The 17191-nt window shown below is 36.6% G+C and overlaps 1 protein-coding gene across 1 annotated transcript; it reads left to right on the plus strand.

The window, feature by feature from the left end:
* The first annotated feature begins 3762 nt into the window (after positions 1–3762).
* On the plus strand, positions 3763–4858 carry LOC133728357 (auxin-responsive protein SAUR68-like). The gene is made up of 2 exons (XM_062155775.1): positions 3763–4032; positions 4715–4858. Exons 1-2 carry the CDS (start codon positions 3763–3765, stop codon positions 4856–4858), a joined length of 414 nt encoding a protein of 137 aa, XP_062011759.1.
* The last annotated feature ends 12333 nt before the right edge of the window (positions 4859–17191 follow it).

The raw sequence follows: 17191 nt of genomic DNA on the forward strand, positions 1-17191 counted from the left end.
TTTCATAACAAGTTTTGGATTCTATCACGATTCATGTTGGACATGATATTCATTGGAAGCCTTTAAAGTGTTAAGGGAAACCGCTAAACACTTGAAATCCGAGTTTGAGATGAAGGATTTTGGGAGAACACGATGATGTCTCGTTTTGGAACTTGAGCATCGTGTTGATAGATGCTTAGGCGTTTTGACAAGGTCAAGCCTTCAAGCACCCCCATGATCGTCCGTAGTCTTGATCCTGAAAATAACCCTTTTCGTCCGAAGGATGATGGCGAAGATGTGCTAGAGGCGGAAGTGCCCTACATAAGTACAATAGGTGCATTATTGTACTTAGCTCAATGCACAAGATTGGACATCTCATTTGTAATGAACTTGTTAGCTAAGGTATAGCTTTGCGTCAACGCGATGCCATTGGATTGGTGTAAAAGATATCTTTCGATACTTGAGATGCATGAATGATATGGGATTGTTCTATCCCTACAGAGAGACGATGGATTCGGACCCATCACACACTAGGAATGCCGCCAACACTGGCTTGCGTCCACTATCCCCACCCCAAACAATAAGCATTTTGGAAGGTTTTGCTGATATTGGTTATCTCTCTGACCCACACAAAGGTCATTCCCAAATTGGTTAAGTGTTCACCATGGGTAAAGACCATGATATTTTGGAGGTCTACAGAACATACCCTAATTGCTATATCTTCGAACAATGCAGAGATCATTGCTCTTCGTGAAGTGGATCATGAATGTATATGGATTGGATCCATAATTACGCATGTTCGCAAAATTGTGGTTTGAAGTCTACCACAGATGAGCCTATGAGCATTTAGGGTAATGCTGCTTGTTTTGAACAAATGAAGCAAGACTACATCAAAAGCGACAACACCAAGGATAATCAGCAACGACAAACTCTCCTCAAGATCAAAGTGAACTAGGTTCAATCTGAGGACAGTGTGGCAGACTTGCTTACTAAGTCATTGCCTAAATTCCACTTTCGAGAAAAGTGTTGGTAGCATCATTTACGGAAGTTATCCGAATTCCCATGATCGTAGTCATCGGGGGGGGGGGGGGGGGAGGGGGGGAGATGCAGACATCAGGGGGAGATGTCTATGTGTATGGTCTCGAAACGTGAAGGGTGTGTTGTGCTCTTTTTCCCCTTCAACCAAGGTTATTTTTGTTCCACTGGGTTTTTCTTACTCAGCAAAGTTTTTAGCGAGCCAACGAGAGAAGCACCGTGTTTGGGCGACACAAGGGGGAGTGTTCAAGTAAATCCCTATTTGTGTGTCTGGCCCAAACTTTAGGTTACTTGACCTAGTGGTTATTGGGTTTTAATTAGAGAGAATCTCTGAGAATATCTTAGAGATATCCATTCATTGTATGATTACCTTTCCTTGTACAATTCAGATTCTATGCATTGTAATCCTCTATATAAAGAGGCCCCTATTATCAATGAGAACACACAACAATTTTCTCTCAATTCTTGTTTCCCTAAAACAGCCGGTGATTTTTTGCTTACCTGGCCCAACTAATATTATAGAAATTATCAATTCATATCTCACTTGCATCAAAGAGAAGTGGGGATAAAAAATTCAAAAAGTTCAAATAAATTTTTTTTGCTCTTAAATGAAAAACAATTTATGAAATGGAGAAGAAGTATTCTTTCTTGCGAGTCGAGAATATATTGTGTTTTACCGAGGTTGTCCTAAAATGTCTTTGGCCACCAAAAGTTAGAATTCTTTATGGACAATTCTTAGCTAGATTCACCCTTAGGGTGAATGTGTATATTCACCCCATTGTCGATTAACATATATTAAATTAGCCTTTAAAGATCATCAATGTAAAAAAATCAATCGACTCGGAAATCGTTTAATTATCTAATTGAATAAAACAAATGGATGATTCTAACAACACTTACTAGCTACTATTATGATGAACCATCCATGTATTTTATAGAAATGAATAACTAAAAGGTATTCAATTTGATTAATTTTTTACAAAGCTAATATTTGTATTACGTTTTACGTTTTACAACATAAATAGTTGGATTAGAAAATTATAAAGTTATTATGCATTAATCACAAGAGATGGTGAATATTCTCATTCATCCAAGGGGTGAACCTAAGAATTGTCAATTCTTTATTGTAACCACAAGACGTATTAATGAAGATCAAACAAAGATGGAGTTAATTACTAGGGTTGTCTCACACTAAGATAAAGCTAGTAATTAAGAGCATCTTTAGCAGACTCTCTATTTTGGCTCCTTAACTATTTTGGAGAGCATGTTTAACTTTTTATCTATTTTAGTAGCTGCACCAGACTAGAGCATCTTTAGCAATGCTAGCTATTTTAAAGTCAAATTTTAGCCAAACTAGCTAAAAAGTCATTTTGGCTAGCCACTTTCGAAATACGTCTGCATCAGTGCTCTCTATTTTAGCTAGTTTTAAATTTACATTATTTTTTAAATAAAGATTAAATAGTTTAAATATATTTATAAATTACAAAAAATAACTTAAAAAGAATGTTTTAAATTATAGAGAGCAGCCTCATTTCATCTCGCTCTCTATATTTAGGAGTAAGATAGCTAAAAGTTATAATAGAGAGCCACTAGGCATCTGGTGCAGCTGCTAAAATATATAAAAAGCTAAATATGCTCTCCAAAATAGCTAAGGAGCCAAAATAGAGAGTCTGCTAAAGATGCTCTAAGTGACTCTCTATTATAACTTTTAGCTATCTCGCTCCTAAATATAGCGAGTGAGATGAGGCTCTCTATAATTTAAAACATTCATTTTAAGTTATTTTATGTAATTTATAAATACATTTAAACTATTTAATCTTTATTTAAAAAATAATATAAATTCAAAACTATCTAAAATAGAGAGCAATGATGCAGACATATTTATAAGGTGACTAGTTAAAATGACTTTTTAGCTATTGTTGCTAAAACCTAACACAAAAATGACTAGCATTGCTAAAGATGCTCTAACATTGGAAATTCAATCCCTCCACTTTGAACTTTCTTGTAACGAAATAATAGCATCTTAACAATTCTCAAATGAGCATCTTACCAGAATTTGTACTTTAACAAAAAAGTACAAAATAATAGAATGAGAAAAACTAATTAACTAAATTCTAATATGATATCTGACCTAGTTATCAACTCTAATTAAGAAGAAAGCATCTTTACCAATTTTATAAAAAAAAAATTGAGCATATTACCAGAATTTGTTATTTGAGAAAAAGTACATATCCTACCGACTGAATAAATGAAATCGATCATAACAGAATGAGAGAAACTCACCTATGCACCAAAATTGAGTCTTGAATAAAACATTTATATAGTACTATTTGGAAGGTTGACCAGTACTGATCGAAGAGTTAAGCTTGTAACTTATTGTTTGTGTCAACGAGTGATATAGAGGTTCCCAGCATATTTAACTAACCAATATGATATCTGCCCTAATTATCAACTCATAAGAAGCATCACTTACTCCAAAGCATATCCCAGCTTTTGCCAAACATAAGGATTTCTCCACCAAGGAGATTGAGTAACAAAACATGCATCTATTCCAATTAATTAATAATGTAATAATTCTTAGTATACGTCTAAAGTGGCTGGATAATCTCCTCATATATATATATATGAAGGCCATACACATATACTCCATATACGAGCACTGCGATAACAAAATTTCAGCAGTCAACATATTAACTCACCTTTTCTGTAGCTCTTCCTTTTGCTAAGCTCATCACATATAATATCACCATGGACGTGATGCTCAGCCCGAAGAAGCTCATCAAAATGACCAAGAAGTTGCAGAAGGTACCTGTTATTGGGAGGAAGAGAACTTCACACCCAACAGTCATTGGCAGTAACAAGATGAATAGTACTACAGCAGATAAGGGCACTTTTGTCATCTACACCCTTGACAAGAGACGTTTTATGCTTCCTTTATCCTATCTCTGTAACCACATTTTCCAAGAGCTCTTTAAGATGTCTGAAGAAGAGTTAGGAATATCGAGAAGCGGTCCTATCGTACTCCCGTGCGATTCACTCCTCATGAATTATATAGTCTCACTTGTTCAGCTTGGAATGAGTTTAGAAGTGGAGAAAGCTATCCTCAATTCTATTATTAGGCTTAGGAGTAGCTACTTCTTGTCTACTTTTGATCAAGAACTACAGACAAACCAACAATTACTCCTTTGTGGCTTCTGAATAGATCAGGTCAATATGTTGTACGTATATAGTTAGATTTCACTAGATATATATGTGTCAGTGTTATGTGGGACTTGAAGTAAATGTAAATTTTGTAGAAACGTAATGGAGAAAAAATAAATATTTTCGTTGAGTACATGATGCATGTATTTAATTTTGGATGACTTTTACTGTTTTTCTGTGGGATAAACAGATCGAGTATTAGAATTCAAATCATCAATATTGTGTAGAACCCTAGCAGTCTTTTGTTTCACACTCTAATATGAGCAATAATGATGAGAAGTTGAGAACCCTGCTAGCTTAAAATTAAGCATCTTTGTTTGTTTGTTTGTCTTTTTTTTTTTTTTTTTTTGTGTGCGCGCCTCGAATGAACCCTAATTTATGCATGTTTCATAACCGATGCATGTCAGACAGTTTTAATTAGAACGAGATCACCAACATGAAGAAACAAAGATGAATTTATGAAAGATTGCTCTATGACAAGACATAATTGATGTGACAGATTGTTTGTCAAGTTAAAAGTTTTGCCACCGATTACTTATTGGTGTTCTATGCTGCATTAGAAACTGGAGCAATGGGGACTGACATTGGATGGGTGGCCGCATGGTGGCTAATGAAGAAAACAGTGGCCTATGCCCACCATTAAGCACCCTTAACTGATGGTGTCCTATAGCCAATTTTGTGGTAGTGTATGCAACCTAGCTAACCTCCACACAACTGGACATAATTGGGAGCTGAGTTTGTTTTCGGTTATAATGCTAATTAACAGAAAGACACTGAGTTTGTAGTCATTGTTGATAACGGGAGGGATTTACTATGCAAAATGATACTCTTTAATTGTTTGTTAATAGGAAAAACCGTACAACCAACACAAATAATAAAGTCATTTCGAATCTAAACCAACAAGCGTAACCTAGTAATTAACAACTCACCAATATTATCTTGTTTATACAACTGACGCTATTGGAAACTGAATCCTCCCCCCTGAGTTCTTTTAGTTCTGTCCTCAAAGCACAAAACAAAATTAATTCATCAACAAATTTATTCAAGCATCTATTTCGATATGTTGTTGCTAAACAAACATTGAAATTTTCTCCACCAAGTATGTACTAAGCAAGTACTTAATCATCTATTCCAATGTATAACTGATCGAAATATGTACTTCTACATAGAAAGCTACACCAACAATATATTGTCTGGAATGCCAGGGGAATTTATATAAATAGGAAACCCACCTTCATTGATCTCCATCTACTAGCATAGCAACATTTTGGCATTCTAAAGAAAATTCAAACTTTTCTAGCTCTCTTATTTTCCAAAAACTCCCCTGGCCATGGATATGATGCTCAGCCCCAAGAAACTCATCAAACTGACTAGGAAGATACCAGTCATCAGAAGGAAAAAGAACTCATACCCAAGAGCAGGAGTAAGTACTAGTTTCAAGATGGATAGCCCTAAGTCTACAGATAAAGGTACTTTTGTTATCTACACCCTTGACCAAAGGCGTTTTGTTCTTCCCTTATCCTTTCTATGCAACTACATTTTTCAAGAGCTTTTCAAGATTTCCGAAGAAGAGTTTGGAATACCGAGTGACGGACCTATTGTTGTTCCATGCGATTCACTTCTCATGAATTACATTGTCTCACTTGTCCAACTTGGAATAAGTTCAGATTTGGAGAAAGCTATACTCAACTCCATCATCAGAAGTAACTGCTCCATATCTACTTTTGATGGTCGAGAACAGACGAGCCAACAATTACTCCTCTTTGGTTACTAATTAACATATCCATACATGTAATGCATACTTAGGTGCGACCACATATGTATAGTGTTATGAGTGATGTAAATTATGAACGCATATATTGAAGACCTTTTCGTGAGAGAATGAACTATTTATAATTCAAATGAATATTCTGGTTTTGTATATATTATCTATGAACCGCGCGTACGTAGCAACGTTGCTGGTTAACCTTTTCTATTGTCTTCTATATATCTAACTTCTCTCTCAATTCTAACCTAGATAAAAGGTGCTCGGTCAAGTCGCATAACAAATATTCTCATTACTGGAATGCAATGAGCTACAACCTAAATTTGTTACCAACAATTAATAGTTTTTTTTTTTTTTTTTATAAAAAAAAATTAATAGTAGTTGATTCTTAATTTTTAGATAAGGTGGAATCAATTATCAAATTTTTTATTTTTAGAAATTTGATTTTTGTTATTTTTCTTTTATCAAAGTAGTCGGTGCATAGCATTCCAATTTCCAATATCCAATATCCAGTGGAATGCTAAATTCAGAATAATATCCAAAACAAAACTTACTTCTGAAAATAGGGTGATGATTCACATTTTTGCCATGGGTAGGTGAAATGCCAAGAGTGGTACAATATCCTATATATACATTGTACATACCTCCAATAATATGGAGTATTTGCTATCTCACCAAGCATAAGTAACACCCACTCTGGGACATCCACAAGACATGACAAGGCCCAACCGAGACATGCATCGTGTAGCCCTATGTTCAGGCTACGCGGCGGATTTGGCGGTATCCGAAAGTCGCAAATCCGCCACTGGGAAGCCACCTTCCCGCCCTTGCCAAGATGCCTCCACAACATGGCTTTCTACATGCTTCTTGAAACTAGCTAGAATTGTATGGTTGCTTGTCCCACATCGAAGAACAAGTAAAGGAGATGGCTTCCTTGACTTATAAAAGGAATGCCTCCTCCCACAACTCAACACATTCATTCATCCCATTACATACTTTGTAATCTTGTTAGGCCGCAAGGCTCGACACACTAGTATAGCTTTCAAGTGGACGTAGTCTCCCGCTCATGCGGAGGCGAACCACTATACATCTTGTGTCACTCTCTATCTCTCTTTACTTATCGTTAATTAGATCCCCAACGGATCCAAGCATTAACATACATTTTTAGATTTCATCACTTAATATTTTAGTCATTGGATGTAGTCACTTAATATATATAGAAGACATAAATATAACTATAAAAATGTGTCCAATAAATTGTTGATGCATGGAAACCCAAATTATGTGTACCTGACCTAAACATGATTATTTCTTCTAGTTGTAATAGGGTAGAATATTGTAGGTCTCCTAATCCGTATTTGATTAGGATATCTTGTATGCCAAAATATTGTACACGTAATTCTCTATAGTTTAATAATGGATTTTAAGTTCTCGTTTGGATAGTTTAAAGTCGACACATTATTATCCCTAAAAATAAGAAACTAGACTATATATACAAATGGAGGCCCACTTTTAGTGTCAAAGGGCTTCACCAAATTTTGAAGTACCTATAATACCCTTCAATAATATAATTATTAAATTAAATTAATAGAATATAAATAGATAAAAGTGTCAAAGTGTAATTAGTCAAACTACCATTGTTTTATGTCTAAAAAATAAATAACAACTATTCTTTTTAGTCGATCTATTTTCCATTAACATCATAATATCACCCACGAGAAATGCGGGCATATTGCTAGTAAATATAATAGTAAAAGAAAATTATGAATAAATAGTAATAAATGATTTTTTACTCTATTTATAAAATGAGCATTGATGGGACTGACAAAGTGGACTGACATTGAGCTACCCTCTGAGTGGAAACTTGATGAGGCAATTCCTTCAAAATCCATAGAAAGCCATCAAGTAGATTATATTTCCCAAAATTCTAATGCAAGTGTAAACATACGCTTTGCATCAAGTAGTACAGGAAACAATCTGCTCTGCAGACAATTTTCAAGCTCAAGAAGATCTACCCAATCAATCCCAATCTCACATGAAAATGAAAGAAATCTCAGAAACCTTAATCTAAGAAACTTAGATGAATCCTCTACAATACCAAGACCTTTCTACACAGTAGAAGAACAAGAAACTAGACATGCTTCGCCAACTCAATCCTCAATGGCTGCAGAAGAAATAAGAGACCCTCAAATCTTTACAATATTAAAACCCTTTGAAATAGACAAAGAATACCTAAGGAAAGACTTTTACTCTGACAAGAATAGTTTCAAACATAAAGTCTTCTTCATAATGTTTGACAAACAAGAAAGAGACCAAATTCAAGAAGAATACTATGCCTTTTTAAATAAGCACAAATTAAATATTTATTTCTTTGATTGGTACTTTGACTTTTCCAAAACTGAACATAATTCTAACAAGAAAATTAACGTAACAAATAAAGTCACAAAAACTTGGACTCTAGCTGTAATACCCCGAAAAATCCAAATTAAATTCCGTGGATTTTTAGAAATGATTTCACGATAGTGGGAGCAAGTACGAGGCTTGGAGAAGTTGTGGAATTAGTTCGAACGATTAATTTTCGAAAACGAACGTTATTTAGAGGCTCGCGAAAGTTGACTTTTTATACGTTCAAAATTTGGGAAACCTTCCTTCATGAAAGTTGTAGAGCTTGTCGATACGAACTCGTGCTTATGTAGAACGCGAAAATCGGAGTTCGTGTGAATTAGTTATGGATTTTTGAAGATATTTCCATTTTGGTATAAATACATTTCTATTTCCGGAAATTGCAAACAAGGACAGAATTTCCAGAATTCCAGAAATCCCTCCCCAGTTCTCTCCCGAGCCCAGTCGCGCCTCCTCCTTTCGCCTCCATCGTTCTCCCAACTCCGGCCACCTTTGGCCGAGTTCTTGGAGGGCTTTTGCTCGCCTTGGTCTATACATGAAGTCGAACTTGAAACGAGCTGGAGAAGAAGAATCGAGACCGAGAAGTGGGACTGCCAACGACAAAATCGCTCTTCCCCCACTGTTTTCTGGGCTCTCCTTTGTCCGGCCATATCTCCCTCCAGAGACCTCTAATCGACTTGCTTCCAAAAGCAATTTCGTTCGCCCTGAAGTCCTTTAAAACTTTCAAGAAGACATCGATGGGAAATAACCATCGTGGTGGTCTCTGCAAGTCGAAGAACATGGTGCAGCCGAGTTGGAAATCGCCTCACTTCGCCACTATTGTTCTCCCTCCTCCGGTCACCTTTTGCCGTTTTTCTTGAAGGGATTCTGCACTCCTGAGGATGTAGATCATTTCTCCTAAGGTGGGTTGCATCAAATCGAGCTGTGGTGATCGAATTCGCACGATTTGGAAACTAGGGTTCATCCGATCTGAAAATTTTGTGAGGTAAAATTCGACTCTTTTGGCTTATAATCTGACTTTGGTGTAGTTATGAAAAGTGAAATTGGAGTTGAGATGAAGGACTTTGATGTTGGGAGTTTTGTCAAATTTTGACTTTGGATGGGTGGCGGCGCCGCCACTGTGATGGTGGTTTCCGGCGACCTCCGGCCACCTTAAGGACAGTTTCTGTCCATTTTTGTGTTCTACGTGTCGATACGATCGTTTGCAGATATAATTCATAATTTTTAGAGATCGTATGTTTAAGTTATGAATTTTACGATTTCGATCGATTTCGATCGTTCGATTTGTGATCTGTGAAGATCGGACCGCCCGATGGAATTATAGTTTTGATATGATGATCTTATGACTGTCCCAGTGGCTTTGTGTGGTCATGGGCGAAGATCCGACCGTTGGATCTTCGTATAAATGCAAAACAGTGATTAGGGAGGCGATTCGTGAGAATCCGACCGTCAGATTTTCATATAATTTTATGGAGATGTTTGTTAGAGTGATTCAAGAAGATCTGACCGTTGGATCTTCGTGATAATTTTGGAGGATGATCCTAAAGGCGATCCGTGAGGATCTGACCGTTGGATCATCATTTAATTTCGATCCGACCGTTGGATCGTCGTATAAGTATGCTTGTGAGTTGTTGGCTAAGTTAAGATCTTGTTGGATTAGGTGATCGATGGATTTATTTGGCGGACGATTCAGATTGATATTTGGCTTTTAGAAGACGCAGCGGGAATTGGAGGTGAGTAAACCTCACATGGTTCATATTACGAACCAAATATAATTAATTGATTTTTTTGTTGTAATTGTGTGGAAATTGTTTATGAAATAAAGATTTGTTTTGAAATAATATGAATTTGATCAACTACGGTTCATAGGGCTGCGGCTCACAGGTAAGAAAATAAATTTAAGTATAAAATGAATTTATTGCTTTAATGCGTGCGAACTATAGTTGGTATTAATAGGCATTCCTGTGCGAATGTCTATGTATATATATTATTTACGTGAAATAATATGTATTGTTGGAGTTGTGTTGAGTTTATTGTTGAGAAACAATATATATTGTGAGAGGTATTGAGTTTATTGTTGAGAAACAATATATTGAGAGAGGTGTTGAGTTTTATTGTTGAGGAACAATAAATTGTTGTGATCTGTGGAGATCAATAGGTCACGGGGTGACCATGGCATACTATCAGCGAACCACGCTCTCGCGCCGGGTAGGTGGAACTGAATAGTATTAAATCGTGAACCACGCTCTCGCGCCGGGTAGGTGGAAACGATCAGTTAGAGCTCTAGTCTGTCTGCCAAATGTTGAGTGATCTTATGAGGGAAATTGAGAGTAACTCATAAGTGTCTATATATATATATATATATGAGAGTGAGAAAGTGAAGTGGTTTTGTGTGGTCGTTGTGATTGTGATGATTCTACATTTCTATACTTGAGTTAAAGGAAATGTATTTTAATAAATCAACAGTTCATTCTTGTTTACTCATACTAGCTGTCAAAAGCTTACCGGGTTTGGTGTTGTTGCAATTCCGGTACACTATTCAAATTGTGTAGCGGGTACTACTACAGGTCAAGAGAATCAGGATGGAGATCGAGCTGCGTAGAGTAGCTGCAATTGTGTCGATCTAAATTACTTTGTGAGGTGTATTATGCTCATTTAGACCTTTACAATATTGCTTGTGAGAGTGAATTGTAATAATGAACTCGAGGTTTCGAGATTTGGAGTTTGTGTACCGTGTGGTGAGGTTATATTGAGAAAAAAATTCAGAACGTTTATTTGATTAAGTGGTTTAATTCATGTTTCGGATTTGAATTTATTATTCAAAATTCGGGGCGTGACACTAGCAGATAAGAAAACTCTAGAAGCCAAGAGACCATCCATGGAAGAAATAAAAATTCCAGTAAGAAAAGAAACAATTATTGCTTCCCCATACAAAATGCAAAATGCGCTAGATAGACAAAAAGAATCAACAAAAGAAGATATTCAAAAACTTATGGAACAAAATAATTTTACAAACCAGTATTTAGATATGGTAGGAACTCAATTGGATCGTATAGAAACCTGAGTTAGGTCTGAACCTAGACCAGACTCAAAAGAAAAAAATAAAGAAATAAATGAGCCTATACTCAAACCCTTTCAACCAGAAGAAAACTTTTCTTTAAAAAATGATAGTCAATTATGTCACGCCCCTGATTTTTAACAAAATTAAAAATCGATATACCCCATAATTATACATGCGTGAACGTTCAGCCATCAATACCAAATACCTGGAAAACTTTTTCCCCTTATACAACATACATATTGATACCCTGAACTCACTATGTCAATATTGACCCGCCCACAGAGTCATATATTACATAAGCTTACGAATTAAATTGTCAACAACAAGATAAAACGTAAAAGCTCCTCAGAGTTTACTACAAAGCGGAAGTCATAACAATGGCAAAGCCAAACAAATTTGCTTCCTACCAGTTCTGCTGCCAACAAGCTACCTCAGCTTCAGCCACGATTACCCTGACCTGCAGGATTAACCCCTACACCGTTTGAATAGTGCATCGGGTTGTCACACAACAAACCCGGTAAGCTTTTGCAAGCCCGTATGAGTAACTCAAAACAACTCACACCAAATCACGGGATAAAAGCCCGCACAACTCACGCCAAACACGAGGAAAACCTTTCGACTCGAGAATAAGGAAAACATACCATGCTTCCCAAAACAATACTCTTTTCCCAAAAGGAAATCACAAAAGTCACACAGTGGCAAAATCATATAAATCGTTAACCTAACAATTCAAATATGATAAATCGATCCAACCTGGATAAAACACATCAAAACGGTCCAACCTGGACAAACACATACGTACATCAATCATACATATTGTTAACCTAACAAATAGCATATGATTCTTTTAGTCCAACCTGGACAAACACATTAAATCGGTCCAACCTGGACAAAACACGTCAAATCAGTCCAACCTGGACAAAACACGTCAAATAAGTCCAACCTGGACAAAACACGTTAAATCAGTCCAACCTGGACAAAACACATCAATCGGTCCAACCTGGACGAACACATACGTACCCAGCAATCGTAAGTAACCTACTTGGATCCATGAGGTACCATGGCAGACAGACTAGAGCTCTAACTGAATATATCGTAACCTGTCACCTCGGCCAAGGTTCAACCTTACAATATACATTGCCTGAGGAAGCAACCTGCAACCCCGGATCTTTAGGCCAACCTGACCCTCAGATCAAAATATTAAATGAGTCGCACCGGACCCCAAATGTCAAATCAAATCAAAAAGAGAAATCACAACCTGTGACTCTCACATCCTCAGACCACCGGTCGTCGGATCAAAACATAAAATCAACCCAAAATGAGAAATCACAACCTGTGACTCTCAATTCCTCAAACACTTTTCAAAACAATAGAAATACCATTTCTCACCATTTGTTTTCCGAAAAGCCACAACCCAAAACAATAAAACGCACCAATTCATGCATATTGTTTTCATCAATCCACAACCCACCAAAACATGAATACATATGTATATATATATATATATATATATATATATATATATATATATATGTACACACATAGTCATCCACTCAGAAATGCCACTAATATCATCTATAGTTCATTTCGAAAGCTAATCAAAATCAACCAATTAAATCCGTTCGTAAATGAACCTTGTGAGATTACTCACCTCGAAACTCCCGCTGCGTCTTCAATACAGAACAAAGCAGCCAAACCACAAAGCAACCGTCCAAGAATACTTCCCAAGTACCTAATCACATACGGTTTCAGCTTAGTAACGATTCACAAACGATTTAAGTTCGAAACCCCTGTTTTGAACTAAAATCCTCAAAGTGGCGCCAATTGAGGCGAAACCACATCCGAAACCTCCCAAAGTCTCCGGAATACATCCACGATCGATACGTCCCAACCACAAGTCGATCGGACGCTCGGATCCTCACGGATCGAATAAATCAACCGGTATGAAATCGTAAAAATCATAACAATTTCATACGAACTCCAAAATATGCGTATTATATATCAAAACGCTCGTATCGACGAGTAGAAGACATATAATACCAGAAACAATCTCATACATGGCCAGAACACTGCCGGAACGCCGCCACAGGCAGTGGCGCACCGCAGCGGGCCAAAACTCAATATTTCACAAAACTCCCAACATCAAAGTTCTTCATCTAAGCATGCTTGTGAAATCTCATAACTAGCTCGAAATCAGAAAACAACCATCAGGGATCGAAAACTACCTCACAAACCGTGAACAGTAATCCACACTGAGTTGATCGAGTTTTCACGTGAATTCTTCTAAACAACCACCACAGCTCGCACAAGGAGACTGCTCTGAGCTCCCCAAGCCCAGCTTGAAGCCTCGCCGACGTCGGAGATCGGAGAACCGATCGGGTTCGAAAACACCCAACTGCGCCGCCTTCTACCGCCGCCACCACCGAGAATCGGTGCTAGAGGACACCACGGGGACGACCAGACGGAGGAGGCGATCCTATCTGGAAAATTTCTCGGCCGGAGACCGCCGGAAACAGCCAGAAAAGTCGGGTCGGGTTACCGGGTTCGGGTCGGGTCAGATGGAAATCTTCGTTTCTGAAGGTGTCGACCGAGAGAGAAAAGAGAGGTTTCCGGAAAAGGAAGGAAATGAAAATAGTAAGTTTCCAACTTGGGAAACTTCTATTTATACCATTTTTTGTAGTGGGGAGGGATTTACTATGCAAAATGATACTCTTTAATTGTTTGTTAATAGGAAAAACCGTACAACCAACACAAATAATAAAGTCATTTCGAATCTAAACCAACAAGCGTAACCTAGTAATTAACAACTCACCAATATTATCTTGTTTATACAACTGACGCTATTGGAAACTGAATCCTCCCCCCTGAGTTCTTTTAGTTCTGTCCTCAAAGCACAAAACAAAATTAATTCATCAACAAATTTATTCAAGCATCTATTTCGATATGTTGTTGCTAAACAAACATTGAAATTTTCTCCACCAAGTATGTACTAAGCAAGTACTTAATCATCTATTCCAATGTATAACTGATCGAAATATGTACTTCTACATAGAAAGCTACACCAACAATATATTGTCTGGAATGCCAGGGGAATTTATATAAATAGGAAACCCACCTTCATTGATCTCCATCTACTAGCATAGCAACATTTTGGCATTCTAAAGAAAATTCAAACTTTTCTAGCTCTCTTATTTTCCAAAAACTCCCCTGGCCATGGATATGATGCTCAGCCCCAAGAAACTCATCAAACTGACTAGGAAGATACCAGTCATCAGAAGGAAAAAGAACTCATACCCAAGAGCAGGAGTAAGTACTAGTTTCAAGATGGATAGCCCTAAGTCTACAGATAAAGGTACTTTTGTTATCTACACCCTTGACCAAAGGCGTTTTGTTCTTCCCTTATCCTTTCTATGCAACTACATTTTTCAAGAGCTTTTCAAGATTTCCGAAGAAGAGTTTGGAATACCGAGTGACGGACCTATTGTTGTTCCATGCGATTCACTTCTCATGAATTACATTGTCTCACTTGTCCAACTTGGAATAAGTTCAGATTTGGAGAAAGCTATACTCAACTCCATCATCAGAAGTAACTGCTCCATATCTACTTTTGATGGTCGAGAACAGACGAGCCAACAATTACTCCTCTTTGGTTACTAATTAACATATCCATACATGTAATGCATACTTAGGTGCGACCACATATGTATAGTGTTATGAGTGATGTAAATTATGAACGCATATATTGAAGACCTTTTCGTGAGAGAATGAACTATTTATAATTCAAATGAATATTCTGGTTTTGTATATATTATCTATGAACCGCGCGTACGTAGCAACGTTGCTGGTTAACCTTTTCTATTGTCTTCTATATATCTAACTTCTCTCTCAATTCTAACCTAGATAAAAGGTGCTCGGTCAAGTCGCATAACAAATATTCTCATTACTGGAATGCAATGAGCTACAACCTAAATTTGTTACCAACAATTAATAGTTTTTTTTTTTTTTTTTTATAAAAAAAAATTAATAGTAGTTGATTCTTAATTTTTAGATAAGGTGGAATCAATTATCAAATTTTTTATTTTTAGAAATTTGATTTTTGTTATTTTTCTTTTATCAAAGTAGTCGGTGCATAGCATTCCAATTTCCAATATCCAATATCCAGTGGAATGCTAAATTCAGAATAATATCCAAAACAAAACTTACTTCTGAAAATAGGGTGATGATTCACATTTTTGCCATGGGTAGGTGAAATGCCAAGAGTGGTACAATATCCTATATATACATTTTTAGATTTCATCACTTAATATTTTAGTCATTGGATGTAGTCACTTAATATATATAGAAGTCATAAATATAACTATAAAAATGTGTCCAATAAATTGTTGATGCATGGAAACCCAAATTATGTGTACCTGACCTAAACATGATTATTTCTTCTAGTTGTAATAGGGTAGAATATTGTAGATCTCCTAATCCGTATTTGATTAGGATATCTTGTATGCCAAAATATTGTACACGTAATTCTCTATAGTTTAATAATGGATTTTAAGTTCTCGTTTGGATAGTTTAAAGTCGACACATTATTATCCCTAAAAATAAGAAACTAGACTATATATACAAGATATCTTTACTATTATAAAACAATGGTAAGAGTGGGGGTGCAATAAGATATCCGACTTCAAGACATGGCAAAGGAAATTGTGCAAGAGGTTACCATCATAAATAAATAAAAAAATTAAAAAAAAAACCATTAGTATCCACAATTACCTGGAGTCACTTCATGCAGCACAGGAATAGATAGAAACGTAGGAGGACTAAAGTGAGGTTGACCAATATGAGTATTCAAGTATCGAACTTTTTCATATCTGTAAAGAAAAAGTTGGAAAATTGAGAGATAATGGAGATGTTGTAAGATTACTGCTTATAAATTATGTATTTATAGCAGAGGGAAAGTCTAAAGTGTGTTGATGTTTGTCATACATCAACTTTTTAATTAAAGGGCAAATTACTGGTCACACCCTCATCTTTGGGTGCGTCGACAGTTCAGTCCTTAACATTCTAATTTTAACAGATAACTCCCTAGACATTCAAATTTCACACAATTTGATCCAAAATGACAATTTTACCCCTCATTTTCTCTTTTTCTCTTTTTTTAAAAAAAAATTCTTCTCTCTCTCTGTTTTTTTTTTTTTTGGGTTATTTTTCTGCTTCTCTCTCACTCTCTCTCTCTCTCGAACACAAGTTTATCCCTCATCACTCTCCTTCACACAAACCCCCCTCCTACCACTGGATTTAGAAAACCCATTGACTGTCAAAGTCCTCTCCCATTCTCCTCTGCACAAACCCAATCATCACTCAATTTATACAATGAACCATTTGTCAATTCTGTCAAACACTTAAACAACAAATAGTATGCTCTGGGGCTTTGAATGCAACTATGATTTCAAAGCAACTACTGATACACAATCACACACACACACACACAGAGACAGAGATAGCAATAACAACTATGAAGAAAACTGGAAAAAGCATAAATTATCGCCGCTTTAGAGCTCTGGCATTGCAGAAAAGATATGAGACAAAGGTAGTAAAATAATGGCCCTGTGGGATGCAAATCATGCAATTCGAACCAAGCTTAGCAAGTTACCCAGAAATCCGAAATCGAACCCACCTGAAGAATCTGAAATCAACAGGCATGCTGTATCTGATCAATATTTCACGGGCGGTCGAAACACCAACACCACCAC

The sequence above is a fragment of the Rosa rugosa genome, chromosome 1 (assembly GCF_958449725.1).
Source record: "Rosa rugosa chromosome 1, drRosRugo1.1, whole genome shotgun sequence".
Taxonomy (NCBI): Eukaryota; Viridiplantae; Streptophyta; class Magnoliopsida; order Rosales; family Rosaceae; genus Rosa; species Rosa rugosa.